This window comes from Polyodon spathula, chromosome 30 (assembly GCF_017654505.1).
Source record: "Polyodon spathula isolate WHYD16114869_AA chromosome 30, ASM1765450v1, whole genome shotgun sequence".
Lineage (NCBI taxonomy): Eukaryota > Metazoa > Chordata > Actinopteri > Acipenseriformes > Polyodontidae > Polyodon > Polyodon spathula.
Genome location: NC_054563.1, coordinates 4,820,032 through 4,844,658, shown reverse-complemented (window position 1 = coordinate 4,844,658; position 24,627 = coordinate 4,820,032). Strand labels below are relative to the sequence as shown.

Here is a 24,627-nt window from a genome sequence, read left to right as displayed (position 1 = left end):
TTTCAATGAAAATGTTACAATTCAGCTACACGAGGACACCCCAGAGGACAACATTATTAAATTTAAATTTTTTTATGTTTTTTTGGAAGACAAAAAAGAAGCTAAACATATAGATATAATATATATATATATATATATATATATATATATATATATATATATATATATATATATATATATATATTTTTTGTTTTGTGGTTAAATAAATGAGACCTCTATGTTATGTATTAATTATTAGCGTGGAAACCGTTATCTAATGTTGTGTTCAAACTGCTACTGCAAAGCAGAGACAAATGCGATGGATGATTTTATGAATTGCCAAGGAATAGTACCTCCTTTATTTGTTTTGATTAAAAATGATCTGTTATGTCTCTTGCATCTGTGAATCATCGGCGCTGAAATCCAACCAACGAGAAAAAAAGAATATTTCTTATGTCTGCCTCCTGGCTTTAAACCATCAATATTTTATTAGATTGCACTGGGCAAGAGAACAACATAAGACGGTTTGAACTGGAGAAGAAACCACATTACCAGAACCTGTGTTGATCGCTTATCACCAGACAACAAAAAATCTACACCGGTCAAGCATCTGCTGCGTTATTCAGTCAGACAGTGTACTGTATATTGCTAGAGAATCTGTATTGTCACTGGGTAGTCTACATGGTGAAAAGGTTCGTAAAAATAATGATTTTAAGAGCTGCTATCACGTCTGAAAAACTGACTAGAACAGCTGGATTTTCTCCTGTGGGTTTCGTTTGGAAAGCGGTGCTCCTGCTGTCAGTTTTGCATCGGAAATGTGAATGTTCGCGGATTCATAACACTGACAACAATCCTACAGCATCCAAGGGAGCCGAATTCAACCGAGTCTACAGTGGCTATGTGAACCGGGGAGTGGAGGAAATCTATTCCTTTAATTACACCACCAAGCCAGAGAAGGTATGATTCAGGCTCAAATTCTAGTCATAGTAATGAAATGAGCGTTCGTTAAAAAATAAAATAAAATAAAATAAAAAAAACACAATAACAACGTGTATTGTGTAGCATTGATAAAAGATTTAATAAATGTATTTGTTGTTGTTTTTTTATTTCAATTTTGTATTTTTTTCCCCACCTTATATTATTAAACGAAAATCTCTCTCTCTCTCTCTCTCTCTCTCTCTCTCTCTCTCTCTCTCTCTCTCTCTCTCTCTCTGTGTTTTTTTTTTTTTTTTTGGGGGGGGGGGGTCTGTTGGGGTGAGTATATCTTTGAAGTGTGTATTTTTGTGTGTGTTGACACTGTTTGTTGTGTTTTAGTTTAACGCAGGGAGTAGTGGACAGGGCCCTTTGTTTTTCTCATAATCTTAATAACATAATAGCAGGCTATAACCCTGTAATAATGCCCTGTGGCCCTCCAAACAGCCAACGAGTAAGCTGAAGAGGAGACTCGATACGAAGATGTACTGTACTACGACTAATATGAAATATTACCGTAGGCCTACCTGCACTGTTGTCTTTGTTATATTTATACAATTTTTAAATTATGTTTCTTTTGCCACTACTTTTTCATCACTTGTCTGTCATTACTTATTGAAGTACCACCTGCAGCTCTGACTGTAACCTATAGGCTTTCTCCTGAAACCTCGTTCTGTCAGATGACCAGCATAGTGTGGGTCTCGGGTATGGCTGCATTGTTTGTTGTGGGAATACTAATGTCTATACTCAACGGTTTCCCAATGGCACCATCATTAAACATGTAGCTATTGAAAAACCTTGTTTCTGAATAGCTAGCAAGGAGCTTTACTTTGTATTCATAAGCCTTTAGTAATGTGCTAGTGCATGCATATGCTTTTGTCACATCAATGCATTATGAACACATCCCTCTGATATGTACAGCTTTCCTGTATGGCTTTACTGTAAGGACAACATCATACAACCACAGCCACCCTGAGCCTAGCTTAATGTTAGCCCAAGGCTGACATCCTTTGTCTCGATCTCAAGCCCAGTGTACTGTAATTAATTGAACCCCATTTTCCAATATGTTCTACTGGGGCTCTCTGGATATACCTGTGCAGAACTGTGCCCTGTACTAGATTTCCTCTGAACAATAACTTCCTCCTGGTATACATGTGTAGAACTGTTCAAACAAAAAACTTGCATAGCTGACATGAAGCTGGCAATGTAGTGGAGCAGTTAGTCTTTAACAACTGATCAATGGTGGGAAACAGGTATCTAGGATTATCTTAATTATTCTCAATAATATTTGAAAAATAGCTAGATCTGGCAGTTGCCATAGCATCCATATATTCAAGCAATGACTCCTTCCATGAGTGCAGCTTCCACCTACGCTTAATTTTACAGCAACGAGCCTAAACAGAGCGCAGTTGGACGGTATACCATGGAGCACGGTGAGTATAGGAGACAGACCTAGACTTGACTGGAGCCAGGGTATCAAGGAAACTTACTAGAGAGCTATTGAAAAGCTGCAGCTTTTCCTCCAATGTGTCAGATACAGAAAAAAAGAAGAAAGAACAGAATCAGAAAACCTAGCATAGTCAACTGAACGCCAGCTATAAAATTTTACTCTGCATGAAAGAACAAAGCAAGAGACAGGAAGTTCCAAATCAAATAGAATGGCCATGTGGTCGGATATACCCAAGTCTAGATTAGTCAGATGAGAAGCAAGACGGCAGTTAGTAATAACTAAATCCAACTTCACGTTACTGTTTAAGATGCTTGCCTTCTGCCCTCTGAGGGCTTGAATCCTGCCACTTACAGTAATGACTATTGAGAGCACCTGCTTAAAGAAGGCAGTGGTCTTCTGTTACAAATGCATCTCTGTTGATTTTTCCTGAAACGACTGTTTAATGCTCTTGTTAAAAACAGATCTGTTTATCAAGAGGGGGAAAAAAACACTGTCGTCTTCTTATGAGCTACTGAACTCAATGTTAGACCAAGGTACTGCAAGCAGGCTTTATTAATGGCTTTTCATGACCTTCATGTTCTTGTGTCCTTTTTATTGATTTTGTTGTAAATGTGTGTGAAACTAATAATGTTATTGGATTTTTGACCATCTTCCTGAAACGCAGTCTACTATGTGGAACACCAGAGCAAAGACTAAAGCTAACTACAAATGAATGAGCCACATGTTATATATGTTGATATTTCAAGGAAATGTGAAGTCTTTTAACCTCTATGTGTGTCAGCCTACAGTATCACAAATACCTATCCTTGATCTCTCCTTATGTGACCAAAAGTTTGGGTCAGATATCAGGTGACTTACTGTAAAGTTCCTGTTTCTAAACTATTCCGGAAATCTTTATGCATAGCTAGGGCTCCTGAGTGGCGCATCCAGCAAAGGCGCTCCATGTGGAGAGGAATCCACGGCTCATCGTGCATCAGCGACCCCTGTGGCCGATAGGGCATCTGTGTTCCTGCAGTGGATCCTCCAGATCTGTGTTGTCCTCCGGCACTATAGGTCTGGTGGCCTCGCTGTGGATCCACAGTGCGAAAAATGATGGATTGGCAGGAGCACGTTTCGGAGGACGTGTGCTCCAGCCTCCGCTCCCCGAGTCAGCAGGGGGTTTGCGAGCAGTGAGCCAAGGATACAGATAATAATGGGGCACACTAAACTGGGGAGAAAACCGGGGTAAAAAATTGGAGACGACTAAATTAAAAAAAAAAAAAAAATTAAAAATCTTTATGCATTCCAATAAGTGTATAGTATTACAACTGACAACACATTGGTAATTGTGCAGCAAAATATTTTCTCAACATACTGGCAAGTTGTTGTGGCTACATTGTGAATGCAGCTGCAAAGGCTGTGGGAGGCCATTCCAAATACCATTGAACCTGTAGTTTAACTTTAAAACCCAGGATGCTCTAGTCCTGAGACACCTACGACAACATGGGAACGTTTCAGGGAAACTACATTAGGACAGGTGGTAACACACCTAGTTGGGTGTCGTCTCAGTGCAAAACTTTTTTCAAGGAGAGTAAAATACCTTCATTTTGTATTCTCCTACTGTGTAGAAATATCGTTTAATTATTTTAAAAAAAATGATTGCAATGCTTGTAGAAATGTGATTGCCATGAGCTGCCAATGATACCAGATGGTTTTAAAGATCCAGGGGAGGCAGGCCCCCGCTATTAAATCAGATTGCCTTGATCGGTTGCTATGGCACGATTACATCTTGAACCGTTGCTATGGACACGTGGATTAGTTAGCGCTTTAAGATGGAAAAACTGGATGACGGGTACAGAACGTCAAGAGGACTTTTTGTTTTGCCATGGCAACTAATGAAAGTGGAGGCTGCAAGGTTGAAGAGGGAAAAAAACAAAGTGAAATAAATGAGTTTAATCTCAAGTATCTTGTAATATGAGCTGCGAGCGTATCATTGCAAAAACTCAATGGGCTCTAATGCCTTGTGTTGTTTTGATGAATTTGAATGTGGTTTGATATTAATGAAGCTGCTGTTGTTTAATATCTTTTATATCAAACTAGAGTCAAAGGGTCATGTTTTCAAAGCCTTTACAAATTCAATTGATCTAAATTCTGCTTGTTTAAAATAGGACAACTTCTGGAGTTTAACACATTCTCACAGACATAAATACGCAAAAGATTCTGACATACATGTGTTATGGACAGTGTTGTGGGATATACTTCCATTACAGATTTCTGTCCGCTGTCGGTGAGATGAGATGAGCTTAAAATCTCTTAAACCACTGACGGGCCTTGCTCTTTTGCTTTGTGGTTAAGACGCTTGCTTGTGGTGCACAAAGTCGCCAGTTCACTCCTCGCCTCTGCTGGTTACATTGGTGATTCCGGAGGGGGCGTCGCAGTGGCTCTGGCTCTCCCGCGCTGCAGTGGACCCTACCGGCCAGTGAGCACAGGCAGACTCCTGCAGGGCTGGCCTTTGTCATCCAGAGGCTGGTAGCTGATACTTCAGTTCTCCTGAGCTGTGTGGGGAATTGCTGCAGTGAAGGGAACAATTGGACATTCTAAATTTAAGAGAAATAAAAAAAGTAGCAGATCTAAACACTGCCACCAATATTCAAATAAATCCAGACCTGGACTCTTGCTTAATTTTCTGCTCAACTAAAAATTTGGTCAACTTTATTGCACCCCACAATTCTTTTATCTTACCTTATTTAAAGATAACCACTGATTTGTGGTTTTTCGCAAAGGGATTCTGGGATGCCACTTTTCATATTCTGGTACAACATCAGCCCTTTTCTAAGCCTGTCCTTTACACAAACTGATAACAAAGCTCCTAATTTTCAAAACTTGTTCAGGAAGAGCATAGATTACGAAGCTTCGAAGATTAGGCCTTTACTGTATTATACTCTAACTGGTTGCTGAAAAAAGTATTTTAATGCAAACCTCTAAAAGAAAGGAAAAACCTGCAGTTGCTGATTAAAGCCTAGGCTTTACTTGCTTTTTTCCCCAGGGGATGCAGGCCAGAAACGCGGCAGAAATTAGACCCATAAATTATTCCTTGAATGTGAGAGATGAGTCATGGCTTATGAAAATCAGTAACATGTTTAACTGCGGAGGCCCTTATGGGATGAAGTATTACGGCCCCAGGTGCCGGAGATGGGATCTTGAAACCTCCTGGCAAGACAGAAAAATGATGAGGATATGCGGATTGTTAATAACCTTGCTAGTACAGCAGTGATGCTTAGGGATGAGCAAATCAGACTACTGCCAGCAGACTGGGAGAATGGGGGGTTCCTGAACAGCACGCTGTGATAGAGCATGCAGTCAAATAAGATGAAATGCTAACTGGAGCATAACAGCCTAATTAAAGGACAAGATGAAGGTCTTGGAGTGCCAGATGATTATTATTATTATTATTATTATTATTATTATTATTATTATTATTATTATTATTATTATTAAAGGTTGGACATTTGTCTTGTTTTCATGATTATTTTTTCACTATTTCAGTACTGTATTAAGGAAGAATAGCCTTAATGGTTTCCACAAGATATTACTTCCAATAGGTTGTGATTAATGGATTCTTTGCTTTGTAAATATGCCATATTTTCTTAATTTTACACAATCCTTAAATTCATGCATAATATATTCTGCATGGAAAATACAGTAGGTATAGTGTAGGTACATATTTTGTATCGGTTTAAATAATTACTCCTGGTCTTGGTATTTATTAATTTTTTTGTATATAAATCATTTTAGAGGAATGTATTAAAATACCGTACAATTCTTACACTAGTCTGATTTAATTTATTCAAAGTAAGGAGTTGGGCGTGCACAAGCCCAGAACAAAGCAGATGTGTGGTTATACACTAAAGTGAAGTTTGCAGTGAGTTTTTTTCATGTCTCGCATTATTGAAATCAGATATAAGAAGCTATAGAGGACATTCCCATGAATTTATAACAATGCCCATACTGTAACCCTAACCCTAACACAATTTTACTAAATCCCTTATTCATTTGATTTATTTTAGCAGCTGTTAGCACCAACTCATATCTGTCCTTGTGTCTTTGCTGGTTTATTACAGCTTTGTATCAAAATAACTGACAACTCAGGGCAACAGAAAGAGGCATTCATCACTTAACCCAAAACTCAGGACAAATTCTCCTTTAGGACATTTTTCTGGCACCCGAGGAAATTCACATTGTGAGATATTCCTTCACTGTAATTTATTTAGAAAACTGTACTGCTGATGGACTGCCGAGACGTGCAAGACGTTCATCAAGGATATTTATTACTCATGTTGCACTTAGCTGCTTTCTTTTTTCATTGAAAACAGGAAGCATTATATACAAGTGCAGTAAATGTTTCTGCAATGGTGACTGACAAGATTGATACAACATTCAGTATGATCCTAGTCTTGGCAGTCGCTGTTGTAGAATCCAGTGTGGTGGGTTAAATGGAGAACAGATATCCCACCCAGTCATTCTGCTATGCTTGAAAAAAAAATTTGGGGTACCACGGCACTTGTGGCACATCTATTTTTGAAGCAAGGACCATTATTAATTTTCATGGATAAGGATGTATTTAGTCATCAAAGGGTTTGATTAGGGTTAATGGGCAATAAATGCCCAATCACGGCAAACCAGCACAGGTTTTTCAATTTTTGATAGCCCAGCGCACATTTGAATTTATTGCAGTGTGAAGTGTGCAGAAGAAAAAAAACAAACCCTCTCCCTTTGTCCAGGTGGATGCCGTGCGGGTGTATGTCAGCGCCAACTCGGATGACCAGCACTACCCAGTGATCTTTGTGATTCGGCAGCAGAATGGAGTGCTTTCATGGCAGGTGCCCCTGGTTCTGCGTGGCCTGTGAGTAGAACGCCTCGCCTCCTTGTGTTTTTGTACTGCCAGATCTGAAGCCCTTGACATGTGAAGGGGTTGTGTAAGAAAGCAGCACAGACAGAATGCTACCTCTCCTGCTGTGCCACAGTGAAAATAAAATTAGATATTTTATCACAGTGCAAATTCACTTATAGCAGCCCCCCCCCCCACCCCCCCCACATGAGGCACTGCAGTTTTGCTTCCGTTTAACCCAATTTGTTGCATTTCTTGAGATTTAAAACTTTTTAACAAATAAAAAAAACGTCCCCACACCCACCAGTATCTTTTTTAAAGATGCCACTGTCTGTGGGTGCTATTAAACACCGTTAAGACATATAATTTTAACAATGTGTGTATGAAAAATATAGTTGTTGTCAAATAACCGTGAATAATTTGCATATAAAAATAACTAAATGAACAAACAAAACTATTTTACAAGCTACAGTTTCCACATTGTAAATTAACTGCATGCTTTAATGGCATTGGCTGTTGCATCAGCAGTCTAAGTGTGAATGCCATTTTTCCATGGCAGTGTATTCACTTAAGTGATATGTACATGATGGCAGCACAATCAAGGCCAGCCTCCGAGAGAAATTCAAATATAGTTACTGAGAGAAAGACAAATGTTTTATTCACAGTTGCCTCTTGTGTGTGCAAGCATGCTGTTTCTTTCTGAAAACATATACAGTAAATCCATTGGTTAATGTGCTTTGCAGATACACATAAACAAAACTATTTACAATAACAAAGTATTGTTAACAAAGGGGAGGCTCTTATAACAATTGTATGGAATATTACACATCACCTTTCTTGCTTAATAACACTGTAATATCTTTTTATTCCAACTTTTGATAGCAATACATCTATAAAATATTGGTTCAAATAATATTCTAATCTGAGGAACAGGAGTGTTAGTTTTTTGATGTTTAAAATACATGTATTTAATACGGTTCATCATTTGAAAACTGTATGTAATTCTCACCTGCCAGACAAAAAGGGTTCAGATCTAGGATCCGGTGTGATCTGGCACATATTAACCCCTCTGCTTACTGTGCACCATAGCAATCTATATTCTACTATGTGCACTATATCTCAGGATGTTTAAGCCATGGCCTTTGTTTACATTGCCTATGTGTTTGTTTCCATAGTTACCAGAGAAAGTACACCTACCAGGAAGTGGGCCGCACACTCTGCCCTTTGGAGCCAATGCAGGAGGAGAGGTCCACAGAACAGTACATGTTTATTGACGTGGCCTCCATGGCTCCTTTTGATGTGCGCTATGAGCTGCTAGTCACCAGTGTCAACCACTTCACTCTGGAGTAAGAGGTTTTATTGGTGTTTGACTGAATGGTCATAGGAAATCTGTTTTTCTAACATACTGATCTTACATTTATGCTGTTCATTGTACATGTGTGAAGGTGCTGGATTGAGATGCCTGCAGGATAACAGTAGTCCTCTGAAAAGCCAAATGGCAGTGATGTTCCTCAATGTGCCTGAACTGCCCTGCCCTGGAGGGACCTCCCGTTCACTTTAAAGATTCAAGAGCCATTCAGTCTCATGCTGTTCTTTCTAGTGACCATACCGTTTAAGTTACTATATGCAAGACTTATATACTTTTTTTTAACTATCATTAATTGCAAGGAGCTGTTCTTGTTGCAAAACAACAAAAGAACAAAAAACATGAATCAATCCACCAGTTTGGACAGACTTGTTTATAGTGCATCACCCTGTCAAGGGAATTAAACAGAATGAAAACAGATGTAAAGAGTCGGATGCAGTTGTAGGTTCTGAACTGTAGCCCAGTCTGTACCTGCTGATTGAAAGTGAGTGAGAAGTGTAGTGCATGACTGGTCAAATAATTCCAGACACAACTCATCCAGTGATAGCTCTGTTTGTCTCACAGACGCACCAGTTCCAGGTGCAGTGCAGCATGCATGTGCTAACGATGATTCATCCGCTCACTGATGGCAAAGCATACTGCAGTTTATTACTTGAAATGTCAAATTTACTTCAGTGAGTTTAGAAGGCCAAGCTGTTATCAAACCCCCTTGGCGTAAACACAAATTGGATTGATCTCTGTTTCTGCTATAGGAAAGGCTATTCCTAACAAGGGAACTGTGAACTGAGAGACTCGTTCACGTAGAATTAGCATGATAGTCACCTCGGCACTTAACAGCTGCTCTAGAAGATATTTGCAAGAAATTTGATCACTAAAAGATGCAGAGGTGACTGTACATGCTGCAGACTAAAGCACAAATGTAGGAAGGATCATTATATTAATTATTCTCTATTTGCAGGACAGGAGTGATGTCGAACTTCAGTGCTACTCCATCCCAGCCTTGGGTGTGTACTTTTTGTTTGTATTTTGTGTTTATGTGGGCTTGATTTTCCCTTCCCTTCTGTGTTAATTGCATTAAAATACGTCTCAATATAGAATTACGCATGCACAAGAACACTTATTTACAAATTAGAAGTGGCTAATGACGTATGAAGTTGATGTATTGATTCTTATAGCTTTACATCTGTGTCATCCACAGTACTTTTTATACGAGTTTCCAGACAAAGTCAACTCTGTTGTGATCAAGGTGGTGTCTAACCAGGCATTCCCCTGCACCGTGGTGTCAGTGCAAGATATTTGGGTGAGTCCAGAGCTGTTGCTGTGATGGCTTCAGGAGAGCGGAGGAGGGATTTAGGCATTGCTTTTTTCCCATTGCAGTGGGTGCATACTTTAATCCAGCATTGGGCTCTGTAAAGAACAATAGTGGAGCCGTTTCTAGACAACCGTGCTCTAAAGACTTCTTCGTATAGAGTGAACTTTGCATCAGAAACCAGGGTGTTAGTAGGGTGCATGGCGCTCCTAAATATTTGGCTAATCGCATAATTTGGTGATGCCTTTTTGGTACAGATTTGACCTTTCAATAGAATACAGTGCAATGCAAGAAAAAAACATGATATCCTGGTCTTTCTCTTCTAGTGCCCAGTTTATGATCAGGACCACAACGTGGAATTCATTGGGGTGTACCAGTCCATGACGCTGAAAGCTGCAATCACAGTGCAGGTAAGGGCTGCTAGACCTGAAGCAGAACGAGCCAATTCTGTACAGTGTAAGAAAGACCAAGGGCTGAAATTTAATTGCAATCAAATATGCCCTGGGAACACCAACATTTTGGATGGGTCTTCTCTTTATGTCAGCTTTGATTTGGAAGGTGACTTCCTGTCATATGATATTGAAAACCTGTGGGATACATTTTGTTCAGCCTCAGTAATTTCACTTTTGGAAATTCATTTCAGTTCCTAACACAGTACAAAGGATACTATCATTGTCAACAGCGCTGAATTTGATACAGCTCTTCCCATTCTAGAGCTCTATCAATTCCTGTTACCAGTGCTGTGTGTCTTGAGATACCTAACCCCTGGGGTGTCTAAATTCTTAGTTCCTGCAGGTTGCTCTGTGTAATTCACAGGCTGGTCTGACTGTCTCTCTTGCGGTTTACAGAGGAAGGATTTCCCTGGAGGAAAGTTCTATGTGGTTTTTGTCATTAAGCCCGAGGACTACACTTGTGGGGGTTCGTTTCCTTCAACAAGAGGTGACTTTTTGAATTCTAGCGCAATGGTTTAATCTTTTCTTAACAGTTGAACACATTGGGCCTGATTTGCAGAGCAATTTGTCTTGTTTTCATCTTTTTTTATCTCAAGATATTTTCCAAAATTTACAAAAGAGCTTCATTTTAACTTAAAATCTCCATTATGGATGTATGAATAGGGTTAATATGATTAGATTTAGCTTGTATCCTAAAAAACACAATGCTTGGTAAAACTATAGGCTAGCAGCTAGTCTAGAAGACCATAATCTGTGACATTAATTGTATAATAAAATCTAATCTGAAGACACTTACTCTTTAAGTAAATGAGAGACTTAGACCAACACAGTGTGACCTTCTTTCTTCTACTAGGTAAAGGAAATCACACATGGAACCAGGATCGTACAAAAGACCTTAAAGTTATCATAGTGCCTTCCATAAATGGTGAGTGTTTGATTTCAGGTTTGATGTAAATTGAGGAAAAAAATACATGACACTAGAGCAGGGGAGTCAAACCATATTGTCTTCTGGCTTTCGTTCCACCCGAGCTCTCAATTACTTAACTGGTCTGATTATTTGATTAATTGGACAAATGTAACACTTCTCTCCAAGACTCAATGTTTCATAGGTAGTGAACCTTGAAAGACCTTGAACAAATAATTAGATAAATTATGTTAATTGAGAGATTAAGTTGGCATGGAAACCAGAAGACCCTGCGACCCTGGAGGACTGGAGTTTGACACCCCTGCACTAGAGAATATATAATCCACCAATGATGTAACGGCAAAGCTTTTTACTCCAAACTGTGCTTTCTGTATTGCTTGTTGATGTTTTATAAAAGATGATTACGGAAACACAGATTTGAAACCGCCCCTCTCCCTTGATTTCTGTTGTGATTGCCATGCTGGTTTATGAATGCAATGTCAATGTGTTTTTTTCTGTCAGAGCGGGCGTATGTTCATGCCATGCTGTTCTCCTTCGTCATCTTCCTGTTCTTCTTCTTGGGATCTGTGGTCGTGGCCTTCGTTCACTATGTCAGGTACCCCCACAGCCTTCATCTCAAGGATAAAGAAAAAATGATTGAGCACAAAAAAAATGGGGGATGCAATTTTTGTTCTTCAATTGACATTTTGGGGACCAAGTATACCAAGCCAAGAGTGTTCTAAGTTGTGACATGTTGTATTATCCCAGTGCTCACCCTGTTTCTTTTGGTAGGCTCCAGAAGCAGGAGACGGATGGACTCTACAGCCCTGACGATGATGGTAATCCAGGTTTTAAAATGTACTGTTGAAGAGTGTTTGTTATAGAAGCTCTGCTGTGCATTGGTTTATGTCTGAGCTGCATTTTAAAAACCTGCTGAGCTACACAAAGGAGGACAAAACAGTACCTGGGCCGCACCTACTGTCCACCTTTCATTTGGATCAGATGCTGCAGTCTGTGGGTGTTTTCGGAAGCTTGACGTATTGACTGCCCAATGTTTATAAACTATACTGTTAGATAACAGCAACACAGCAGCCTCAGCCTGTGCCTGGTGCACTTCTTAGTTGTTCTGTTCTGAACACAGCAAACTTAAATCGTATTTTGTTTCATACACGTGCCATTCATACTCCTTAGGGCTTTCTGAATGCCAGGAAGGATGGTGAGGATAATAAAGGGCTATTCTTCTTTCCCCAGGCACTGGAATGGTGGCAGCGTCTCATCCCCTCGCCAGCAGTGCCTCGGAGGGGGGGAGCTATGGGGCGATTGGTGAGCCTCAGTCACACCGGGTTATTGACCTTGCACTAAGCAATAGCCTCCGGTCAGCAGAGATGCTGGGTTAAAACACTTGCTGGCAGTGTACTCCCTAAAGGATGTCACCCGCTATTGCTCACACGCAAAAGGGCATTATCTTTACAGACATGAATAGAGATATTTAAGGTGGTCCAGTCAGGTATGCAATATATGCAATCCAAACAATGAATCATTATGAAGCTCTGCTCAGTGTAGAAACATGGACTGCTATGATACAACATATGCAAATATCGCCCTCTAGTGGAAAATAAGCCTTTAAATTCAGAAGGCAAACTGATTTTATTCTGAAAACTCACTTCTCCGGTGGAATATATAAGAAACCTAATGCAACCAGAGTAGAAATATTAGTACCCAAGCACTGGGAATGACCTAACCTTAACCTACAACCACACGCTAAAGACCTCATGGACAGCAAAGATTACTAGAATTCAGAAAAACACTCTGGGTACTTTGAACTGATTTTCTGAGATTTGCTATGCATTTATAGATTTTCTCTTTTCTGTAATTGCCTAATTTGAACTCGAAATGTACATTATGCATTCTGTTTCCAATTGTTTGAGGAAATTTACATGGAACATCATTTTGTATGTGTTACCATGCTTGCCAGGCCCTGGTAAGGCAGATTCTTATGTCTCCTGGTTCCTCCCCAGATGAATCGAGCCCTGCAGCTCCTGGCAGCCACTCTGCCTCCCCAGTGGACGCAGCACGCTGCCGCTCCTACTCCGACAGCTCGGCGGAGGAGGACAGTGATTTAGATACGCTCCAGGACATGGTCCACGACAAGAACGTTGCTACAGCCAAGGCATGAGGAACCGTAAACTATTACCGGCCTCCCAATCTCTATTGTATTACAGCAGAGACCCATTTTAACACCTTTACCAGCATTAATAAACACTACCTGGCACTTAATAACAAATCAATCTCATGAAACAGCGATGACATAGATACTTAATTGATGGGAGTCACAGTGACATATTTATTTTTTTAAATTGTATTTTTGTTTCAGGCTTACCTTTATGTGTCAGACTTGGCTCGTAAAGACAGCAAAATTGTCAGCAAAAAGTACAAAATCTACTTTTGGTAAGTTTTTTTAAAAAACATTTTATGTATGCTAAATATATACAGCGTTAATATACCCCAAAGTTTTACTGGTTCTTACCAAAAGTGTCATCATCTTATACCTCACATGGTATTAGTAATGAAGCTGGATTTGTGTAGCAGGGAAAAAAAATTGTGTTTTTCTATTGTTGTGTTTTATCACAGGAATATTACCACCATTTCAGTGTTCTATGCACTTCCTGTAATTCAGCTGGTCATAACATATCAAACTGTAAGTATGTGAAATGCAGTAACTGTTTGACTTGTGCTATGAAATGTTTCATTTCACAATAAATTAAAAAAAAAAAACATATTCAATAGTTTGTAAAATAGCATACCGTCACTGAGTCACAACTTCTTATTTTGTATTTTATTTTTTTTTGCTTCAGGTGGTGAATGTCACAGGAAATCAGGACATCTGCTACTATAACTTTCTGTGCGCCCATCCGCTTGGAGTGTTAAGGTCAGCTCTGTATCCCCTGAAGCGTGTAGATGCTGTTACAGGTGTACTAGCTTATCATTAACATCACAACATTCTCCCCAATGACTTGTTGTTTTGAAGACCTCCATTTTCACTTTGATAAGATGGAGCACAAAATGGTGGTACTAGCAGGTGTTAAAATCTTCTTTTAAAATGATTTGGAACTGTTACCATCAATCCAGAGGCTGTTAAAGTTGTGTGAATGTGAGCAATTGAAGAAAGAAAGAAACTGAGATAATGTATTTATAATTGTTTTGTTTTTGTGTGTGTGTGTGTGTGTGTGTTTTGTGTTTCAGTGCCTTCAACAACATCCTGAGTAATGTTGGTTACATCTTGCTGGGTTTCCTGTTCCTGCTCATCGTACTCCGAAGGAACATCCTGCACAAGCGCGCCCTGGAGGCCAAAGATATCTATGCTATGGTGAGTGGAAAGCAATGAAGACACTAGCTAAGCAGCAAAGATAACTTGGCTTTTACAGTAAGGCACGTCTGGGCAGTTGGAGAGAGACGGACCCTTGTTTGATGTCCCTGCGCTCCATCACCCTCGACCCATGTTGTTTGGATGATATTGCATGCCCACATGTGGAGGATGGTTGGTGTCAAATGTTTTTTGCTATTTGCATACAGGACTACGGCATCCCTAAACACTTTGGCCTCTTCTACACCATGGCTATCGCGCTGGTGATGGAGGGGGTGCTGAGTGCCTGCTACCACGTCTGCCCAAACTACTCCAACTTCCAATTCGGTAAGGAGAGGCCACAAACATCCACCAGTTCTTTATATGTTTAACAACAGCAATAGCATTTTTGATTACTGATGTCTAGTAAGCTATTGCATTGTGTAGGGTGCCTAAGATTTCACACAACATGACATGCCAAACCTGCACAGCTTCCCTTTACTGTTCCCATCTCTTATAAGAGACACACGAAACACAAACTATGATGTTGGATAGTGGCTCCAATATCGCAAACAGTACCTTGCAACAATTACTGGGGCACGGAAGTATCTCTATAGCTTTCTCTTTACAGAAGCCTTTTTAGTGTATATGATTACATGACCCTGCAGAGTTGTCTGTATGAATAATGATGTTAATATTGATGTCTGCATGCAGATACCTCCTTCATGTATATTATCGCAGGGCTGTGCATGCTGAAGCTCTACCAGACCCGCCACCCTGACATCAATGCCAGCGCCTACTTTGCCTACGCCACCTTTGCCGTTGTGATACTGCTCACGGTCCTGGGCGTGGTAAGAAGATCCTCTCTTTAACTGTGCCAGCCTGTTAGCACACAAAGCAGCCAGCAAGACAGGGCAAGCCCACAATTATAATACTTGCAGAATATAGCAAGTCATTTTCCAGTATTGTTTACAAACTGTATTTGAAGGCTCCTGTCTAATTTTCAGTATGTTAAATTGTTAAAGTTGAACATGTAACTGCAGCCAATAATATGTCAGCTATAAGTGTTCTGGTTCCGTGGCTTAACACTTCGTACTGTTCACAAAAAAAGTGAGGAAAGCCTTGATAATCTTCCCTGTCTACCCGTCTTCTTTGCAGATCTTTGGAAAGAACGCTACCTGGTTCTGGATTCTCTTCTCTCTGATTCACGTCATCGCATCTCTGACACTCAGCACACAGATATACTACATGGGCAGGTTCAAGATAGGTACGTGTCAATGAGATCCCCTGAAAGAATTCAAATTCTACTATAGACCATACTGGAGGCTGGAGGGGGGAATGCTGGGGCAGCAGCAGTGCTGATCACATGCACAAGAACACCAGTGCACAGAAAAACATACAGCTCCCCATACAGATACACACATACACATACACACATTACCATCAGTTCCAGGATAGACTCCACTTACAAAGGGTGTCCCATAAAGCAGGCATGTGAAATGGGGTGGTCACACCGTGTTGACTACAGTATCAACACCACGCATCAAAATGATCTGAATTGTTCCACTGGTTAAAAACATTTCACCCTTGAAAGAAACAGAGACAGCCAATAGCAAAGACTACTTTGACAGTTTGACTCATGAGGCATCCTGGGGTATAATTTAGTAATATGAAATGAGTAAAAGAAAGCTCCCTGCAGGATATAAGTTGTGGAGAAACAAAAGGCTTTTGCACTTTAAAGATTTTGTTTTTAGACATATGGGCTGCTTTAAGAAAATCCCTATGTTATTCTTGCAGCGGGACCAATGTATAATACTATGACTCATTTCTAGTATTCAGTTAATAAACAATGTATATGTTGAAAACAGACATCAATATTTACTTTTCCATTTACTTCGTACCAGACATGTTTTGAAATTGAGGTAGTGTACACACACACAACACCTATGGGATTTATCATAGATTAAAAAGTAGAATGGTAATGATTCAACTGTTCTTTGTGTGTTGCCTGTGGTAAATATCATCACCTGCATTGAAAGGTCAATTCTGAACTTGTTTCTCAATTCTCTTCTTTTTTTTCAACCATGTCCCTCTTCCTTCCTCGCTCAAGATGTTTCAAATGCAGGTATGGTTCAATCTTACTGAGTGATAAATACAGTAGCTTATGGGTATTTACACAGCTGCTGTCTACAGTGAGAACATCCCCAAGACCTGAAGTCCAAATCTGCTTATCGTTATTAAACTACGTATATATAAATATGTATTGTGGGTGGGTGTGGGGGTGTGGGTGTGGGTGTGGGTGTGGGTGTGTGTGTGTGTGTGGGTGGGTGGGGATACCTTACTGATTTACTAACTCCCAGACCACATTTGCCCTTGACTCTGGGCCAAGTTGGGGCTATCCAACAATGTCCCCCTAATCTCGTTCCCACAGATACCCTACAATATATTGTGTCCCCCAAAAGCGGGGCAAGTTAAATTAAGAAATGAGTACCTCTGGCATCATGCAGCATCTAACTAAGCTTTACCCATAACACAGATCTTGAATTTGTAATGGAAAGTTAAAGAATAACAATAGCTATTATGGATTGTTGCATACTTGTAATAAAAATTAAAAAGAAACTGATTACATTTCATTTTCTCATTTCTAATACCAATAGAAAATGATTGGAATTTGGTTCATATTAAGTTTCGATGTTTTGTGACTCTTTCTTTCTCTCCTTCTCCTAACTTCTTGCCAAGAATTCAGCCAAATAAACCATTGATATTCAGGCTTCAGGTTGAATCCTGAATGTTTCGTAGTCGGTATGGCTTTGGATTTGGCTTTGTAACATTATAGACTGGCCGAGGTGTTAGTTGAGCAGGCAGCTACAAATAAAGTACTTGGTGTTAGGATATGTGATGGGGTTTTGTGGGTTACCTTCTGACAGACGGGGAGAGACACAGAGGCTACTCCTCTATTCAAAGAGGTCCTGCTGACACACCTCACTGTACTAGTGGGATTTAAAATCCCTAAAAAATCCCTGTTCCAACACATAATAAAACCCCGACCCTGGTTTCACACACAGTGGTTGACGTTTTTTGGCTTCTCGCTCATGGAGCTCCAGTCTCGTTTAAAGTCACGGTGATTGGAGAATTTTAGCTTTTAAAGGTTTCGTTGTTCAGGTAGCGTGGACGGTTCTGGTCCTTTCCGCAGTCTCAAGGTGTGTCAGCTGATCTCTTATCCTGAGACACTCCGCTGGGACATGATGCCCACCTGCTGGTTAGGGATCCATAGCTGGCCAATCCCCAGCTGCTTTTCCCTGCAACCAAACACAGTAGGTAGCAAGTCTCAGACAGAGTGTTTGACTCTAATTAAAAACAAATACAGCCCCCCCCCCGAAACAATAATGAACAAAACAAAAACACTTCGATTTCATGTACAGGGCCTCAGCCCTGACTCAACATTATATACAGCTCACATTTCTTCTCTGGGAGAAACTGCTTTCAAGGTTGAAAAGAGTGATAATGATTGGTGAGACAAGCAAAATGTTTCCACCGTTCGTAGGTTTATATTGCCACTTAAAGATGATTTCAGTTCAAAGCAGTGTAACAGCCATTGACAAGCTGAATATTACTGTTCATCTAAAATTATGTATTTCTTTTTCTTTTCTAATACAGACACTGGCTTTTTCAAACGCATCGTGACAGTTCTATACACCGACTGTATTCAGCAGTGCAACAGGCCAATGTACACGGTGAGAAATTCTTCAATAATAGTACAAAACATTAAGATCACAGGGACAGAGGTAACCTATTAAAACTATGCAAATTCAGCCACACAGTTTAGATTTAAACATATTTTTGCATACATTGCATTGGTGTTTAAACCATGAACATAATAGAGTGCTGTGGTGATTTCATTCCTGAGGATGGCTACAAACAGGGTTTGTGCGTTATTTGACCATCCTAGTGGAATAACTACAGAACTCTGTGAATGTTCATCGTGTAGCCTCTAAATATAATAGTATAACCCCAAGTATACGGTGCACATCATATATAATAAGGAACCCATTAATCTAAAAGGTATAACAGAAACCCTGCAAAGAAGAGTTTTACTTTACAGTATAGAGCACCTTAAACAGTATGTAGTGGGTTTCCAAAAGATATAGCCGATAAATGTAAAATATGTCCCCACGTGTTGCTACAACTGTTTAAATAACATTGTTAACATTCTTACAACTTTCTACACTTATCATTTTAAAGTCTGTTTCAAAGCTCTTTTCAAAATGTCTGCTCTGGTGCACTGAGTGTAAGGATTATTGCCCACATTGTCAAACAGGCAACACAGCAGTAAAGATCCGTGATGTGGAACGGAACAGAAAAGCCAGAACACATGTTTGTTTTGTTTGTTTGTTTGTTTTTTAATCGCTCTTCCTGCAGTGATTTAGAAGACAGACCCCGGTGCACTAGAGCGGACATTTTGAAAAGAGCTTTAAAACAGACTTTAAAGTTATAAGTGTAACAAAGTTGTCAGGATGTTAACAATGAAAAGAACAATTACAGGTACATTATTTAAACAGTTGTAGCCACACGTGGGGATGTATAATGCTGTATTGTTCAGAACCCTGCTACTTACTCAGTAATACATGTCGAATTGATCATGAATTGATGATTGTTTTATTAGAATGCAATTTGAATTACTGGATCTACTACTCGTGGTCCCCCAGGATTGCTAATTTCATTTAGGTCAATATCTGGTGGGAGCCATGACACAACTGACCATTGACAGTAATGTAACAAACACGTCTGGAATTACTTAAGAAATTGGGGAGCGGGCAACTGAAAGATTGGGATAAATCCAGCATATTTTAGTCAACTTTTCATTTGTTTTATACGACTACAAATTTATACATGACGTTTGATAAAATAATAATATTGAAAGTCCACAGTGCGGGAAAGGGGGTTGGAAAACCAGTATTTCTGTGTCTCCTTTCATTTCTTTAGGACAGGATGGTTCTCCTGGTCCTTGGGAATCTTGTCAACTGGTCCTTGTAAGTAACAGAAGTATCAAATATCAGTAATACTGTAACTCACTGGCTACAGTGCTGTGTTTATTAAAATAAATGTCACTCTTGTTTATTTTTTTGGCATGCTATTAAAATTTGCTGCAGTGGGGATTCATCTTTTAAACACAATTACAGTTTACATTAGGCAGTATTCACAAAGGATCAACTTGTATTATTCATAGACCCCCCCCAAAGAAACAGCTAAATGTTTTAGTTTTTTTAACATCAACAGTTTATTTTATTCCTGAATGCATATTTAAACAGTCTTTAAATAGGTTGTAAAGCTTTGTGAAATGGGCCTGCTTGATCTGCATTCTGCCCACTAACCTCGCAGGCATTGTTTTCTTGCAGTGCTATCTTTGGGCTGATATTAAAGCCTAAAGACTTTCCCTCCTATCTCCTCGGCATCTTCATTTGTAATCTTCTGCTTTACCTGGCGTTCTACATCATCATGAAGGTAATGGGCCACTCAGGAAACAGCGTCTAGGTTACATGTTATATTACACATCCTGTCTATCCAAGGTCCACGTTTCCTTGTTTGTTTTTGGTGAAATGAAAAATATATACAATGATACCAAAATAATTTGAAGATATCACAACTGGAAACAATTTGAAGCTACAATTTGGAGTAAAGACTTTAATAAATCTGGACCAGTTGGCGCTAGATAAAATCCAATTATTATTATTATTATTATTATTATTATTATTATTATTATTATTATTATTATTATTATTATTATTATTAATAGTAGTAGTACTTGCTGGTGGTTTGTACAATTTCCTAACCTTGGTGTGCGATTTGGCATGAGAAAGTTGTGCAATATCCTGCCTCTGCCGTGGGTAACCTAATGATGTTATTTTGTCAGTAAGTGGGGACTGTGTTGAACTTCCAGCCCCAGTTTTACACTCTGCCCACTCTTCATTGACAGCTCCGGAACTCAGAGAGTTTGCGGCCCTTCCCCCTGTTCTGTATCATCGCCACAGCCGTGATGTGGGGGGCGGCGCTCTACTTCTTCTTCCAGAACCTCACCAGCTGGGAGGTGAGGAGAAACAAAGAGAGAAATACTTTAAAATGCAATGTGTACCCTGTCATCATTGCTGTCATGTTCATAAACACACAGGACGCTGTGGGGACCCTTGTTTAGCGATCTGTCAGGATGGACACGCATCGATTCACACATGATCAAAACTGTACTGATTCCAGCCAAAGACATTATGCTTCATGTTGTAAAGAATGGTACTTGCTTTAACAAAGCTTGTCCTTTAGCATGCACATACCCATGCTCAGGAGGCTTCGGCATTATGGAACTGCTATGAAATCTCCTTCCCAAAGTATAGAGGTTCTGTAGTTAATTAATCTCACCCTCCCAGACTCCAGGATGCTGTTTTCTATGCTGAAAACCTTGCTGAGGCATCAGACACATCTTTTTATTACTCAGCTTAATCCTCATTGTGAAGTAGAGGAGCAGGTGGTCAGTAGAGTTTAGAGGTCACAATATCACATGGTTCCTCAAGACCAGGAGCCAATGATGCACACAAGCAAGATGGCAGCCAGTTAGAGGATAACAAAAACCATTCAGAACTACTGTAGACGTCATAAAGGGTGAGCTGTCCACAGTGTCTGACCAGGTTCATTTTAACACACGTCCCCAGTGACACTGAGCTGCCCTATTCAGATTGGATGCATTCACCACACGATGTCTGAGAAGGGGATTTATCAGGAGGTCCAGGTGTCTTGTGAAAACAGCAGAGGTAGTGGTGTGATGTTTCTCAGTGTCAAACCGACATGGCTAGTTCGCTTTGGATATTCATTATAAAGGCAACATGAAATCAGTTCATATAGAGTTACACTTCAATAACTGACTCTGTTACCCGACATCCTGTCCCCCCCGTCCTCATGTTACTGCTGGCTGGGGACGTTTTGTTCTGTCAGTTTGACATCTTGTTGGCCTCAACAGGAAACGCCTGCCGAGTCACGGGAACAGAACCGCGAGTGCGTCCTACTCAGCTTCTTTGACGATCATGACATCTGGCACTTCCTGTCCGCTGCTGCCATGTTCTTCTCCTTCTTGGTGAGTGGGAAACATCTTTAAAGAGGAGCATTGAAGAGCAATGGAGTTTGATTACTAGGTTTGCTCTTGCTGTTTGTTGCTTTGAAGCCATTTGTACCAGGTGTCCCTTTAAGAGTGTGGAGGCATCTTCTTCCCCATGCTGGGCGGGACTGGATCCAGGCCAGGATGCCTTGGGAACTTTAGCAAAACGGACAAGCCATCTGTTTTAATTTCAATTTGGGAAACGTCCAGTTTAACAGTGCAGTGGACTTCCTATGCTCCACATGTACAATATACCAGCATAACTTTGTGAACACTGGTCACTCATGTAACATAAAATCATGTTTGATCTGCTTGACTAATGTCACACTCGCTTAGCATCATTCATAGACAGGGTGTATCTTTCAAACATAAAACATGGACAGACTGTCAGAGCTGTGCAATAATATATATGTAAAAAATATTCATACAGTTTCGATAAGGTAACAAAACAAAGTAACAAACTAAAAACGTGAATTATTATCTGGACACTTGGGCACACACCTGTCTTGATTCAGGTTAAATTTGGCTTTTTGTAATTTTTATTTTTTTCATTATTGTAGGTTCTCCTAACTTTAGATGATGACCTGGATTATGTAAGAAGAGACAAAATTCCTGTATTCTAGATGACGGACACATGGAAACTGGAGGGACCAGTCAAGGATATTCACACAGGGCAGTGGAAGAACCTGAGCAATTTAAGCATGGAATCAAGTGGAGCAAAAAACAAAAACAAAAAAGAAACCAACTTCATATAATCTGTGCCTTAGTGGCAAAGGGAAGTATTCAAGATCATCCAGCGTTGCGTCTTGGGTCGCCTCATATTCACCCCATGACATTTCACTTGAATGAAACAAGAAGGAAACAGGTGAGAAGGAAGGACACTGTTATCAACATTTTCAGTTTTATACCGTGTCATCTAAAGGACTTTTTTTTTGTCATTTGCTTTCTGACTTCAATTTGCTTCAACAGTTTCACTGTCTATAGTACGCATATACAGTGTTGAGTGTATTAAAACTGCATCTCAGACAACCTAAGTCTTTTTCTACAGACTTACTGGCATTTCCAGGTAGTCCCTAACAAGGAAGGAAATAGAAGAGTGATTCAGTGGTAACCCTATACCGAAGGGTTTCAGCTGTGAATCTGAGTTGAATAAATGCTGCAAGCCACTGATGTGTTTGGCTAAAATAGACCAGTGCATCTGCCATCCAAACAAACTGATGTTTGGATCCTATGAAGCAAAATATCCTCCATTAGCTGTCTTTGTTTAGCAAAAAAAAAATGTTTTGTGAATTGTGAATTACATGTATGTGAAGTTTAAGCATAAGTGACCTGTGTGAAATATTAAACTGAAAACAAATTTTTTATCAAGACTACTGCTGCTGGGAACTGCCAGGTCACTGCATGACAACAGATGGACAGGACAGCCAAAGGTGTTACTCTTGCCAAACAACTGACCTGCATGCTCAAGTAACTACAGTTGCCTTGGTGATTTCGTGGTGTGTCGCTTTGTTTCAGGGTATTACTGCAAAACAGTTATTTGCACGACTTACTAGATTATTTGTTTCCAAAATTATATCTTTTTTGTGAATCTTGATATGAAAATGCCTCTCAAAAGTATGAGCTGGTAACTGAAGCAGAGAGTGATTTGCTGGATAAGTGCTGTATATCCACAGCTTCAGCTGTTTTAAAGTCTGAGGGTCAGACTGAATTCACCAAGACATTTCACAAAGATAACAACTGATGTATGGTTATTTATGACATGTCCTTGATTTGTGCATATGGTGGCTGATTCTGTTAAATTTGTCTGTGAAATTCTTTGTGAAAATGTTTGCACTGACTTTTTTTTTGCAATGCTGTCCCTGGCATTTGAATTGTCATTAAAACTCAGAAAGCCTGCAAAAGAACTCACCCAGAAAGAAACAGCATGAACTTCAAAAGGCGCAAAGTGCTCTGACAGGTGTGTGCCCAAGTGATGGAAAACATTTTGCAGTCCGTTAAATTAATCTGCCAACTCATTGCATGGTTTAAACAAGATTAACTGACCAGTTGACTTTTAGATCTGCTACGTGCCGAGCCAAAGAGAAAATGCAAGATGGTACACCCTAATGAGCTTTTCCTGATGTTTTTTAAATTATGATTTATTTATTTATTTTTTTATTTTTATTTTTTTAAATGACTGGCACCGTACTGCTTTTTACCTTGTCTCCTTTTCAAGTTTTTCTTTCACTTGGCTGTAATGTAAAACATTTTAGATTCTATTTGTAAAAGTGCTAATAAATATCAGGTTTTCTGATTGCATTCTTATTTATCTGTTGTTGTTTTTTTTGTATAACTGTATTGTTGCGTTAATGGTATATTATCAATCTGAAGTTGGACAGGTTTGAAGACGCATGCCTTTAGTAATGGAACAGAATTTTGCATTTTAATAAAGGCTGATGTATGACATCAGTTTAAAGTATGTATTTCTTTATTCATGCATCTATTCTGAAGCTAGAGGCTTCTTTAAAAAGCACACTACAGAACCACACACTTAATATAGCTCTGCCTCTATATTGATTTTTTGAGTTGTCCTGTTGTTGTTCTTTTGAATACAGTATATGCAGTATACAAAAACAAGTTTGTATTCTGTAGAGTTCCGTTCTATTAGGAATCACTGCTATGCTATCCCAGATGAACACACCGGACTGCACTGCAAGGTGATCCCCACTCACCCTCGCTGATAAGGTCTCCAATAGGCCAAAGACATTCCATCGTTTTGCTGTGACTGAATGGCTTGGTAAAGGCAGCCCATATAGGACTCCAAAAAGCAGCCGAACAGAGAAGAGGGGCCGCTTTGTACAGGAGAGG

The 24,627-nt window shown here is 39.7% G+C and overlaps 1 protein-coding gene across 4 annotated transcripts; it reads left to right on the top strand.

The window, feature by feature from the left end:
- Positions 1 to 189: 189 nt before the first annotated feature.
- Positions 190 to 24,228, top strand: LOC121302891 (SID1 transmembrane family member 1-like). Of its 4 annotated transcripts, none has more exons than XM_041233197.1 (26): positions 190 to 936; positions 7,162 to 7,283; positions 8,444 to 8,614; positions 9,593 to 9,638; positions 9,833 to 9,934; positions 10,270 to 10,353; positions 10,792 to 10,882; positions 11,249 to 11,320; positions 11,822 to 11,915; positions 12,092 to 12,138; positions 12,551 to 12,622; positions 13,318 to 13,469; positions 13,674 to 13,747; positions 13,931 to 13,997; positions 14,155 to 14,228; positions 14,543 to 14,666; positions 14,873 to 14,990; positions 15,384 to 15,493; positions 15,801 to 15,909; positions 16,753 to 16,767; positions 18,300 to 18,376; positions 19,626 to 19,672; positions 20,039 to 20,144; positions 20,617 to 20,727; positions 21,646 to 21,759; positions 22,341 to 24,228. In XM_041233197.1, the coding sequence occupies exons 1-26, from the start codon at positions 661 to 663 to the stop codon at positions 22,401 to 22,403; spliced, it is 2,538 nt and encodes an 845-aa protein (XP_041089131.1). In that variant the 5' UTR covers positions 190 to 660; the 3' UTR covers positions 22,404 to 24,228. The 4 variants fall into 4 exon arrangements, with proteins under 4 accessions (XP_041089131.1, XP_041089130.1, XP_041089133.1 ...); XM_041233196.1 differs by having other exon boundaries at positions 15,357 to 15,493; XM_041233199.1 differs by having other exon boundaries at positions 859 to 936; positions 7,188 to 7,283; positions 15,357 to 15,493.
- Positions 24,229 to 24,627: the final 399 nt, after the last annotated feature.

Excerpts from the sequence above, each read along its gene's own strand:
- LOC121302891 (XM_041233196.1), top strand. The coding sequence starts at position 661 with ATGGTGAAAAGGTTCGTAAAAATAATGATTTTAAGAGCTGCTATCACG. Across the intron at positions 14,991-15,356 it reads CTACTCCAACTTCCAATTCG|ATACCTCCTTCATGTATATT; the intron begins GTAAGGAGAGGC and ends GTCTGCATGCAG. Across the intron at positions 20,728-21,645 it reads AGAACCTCACCAGCTGGGAG|GAAACGCCTGCCGAGTCACG; the intron begins GTGAGGAGAAAC and ends TGGCCTCAACAG.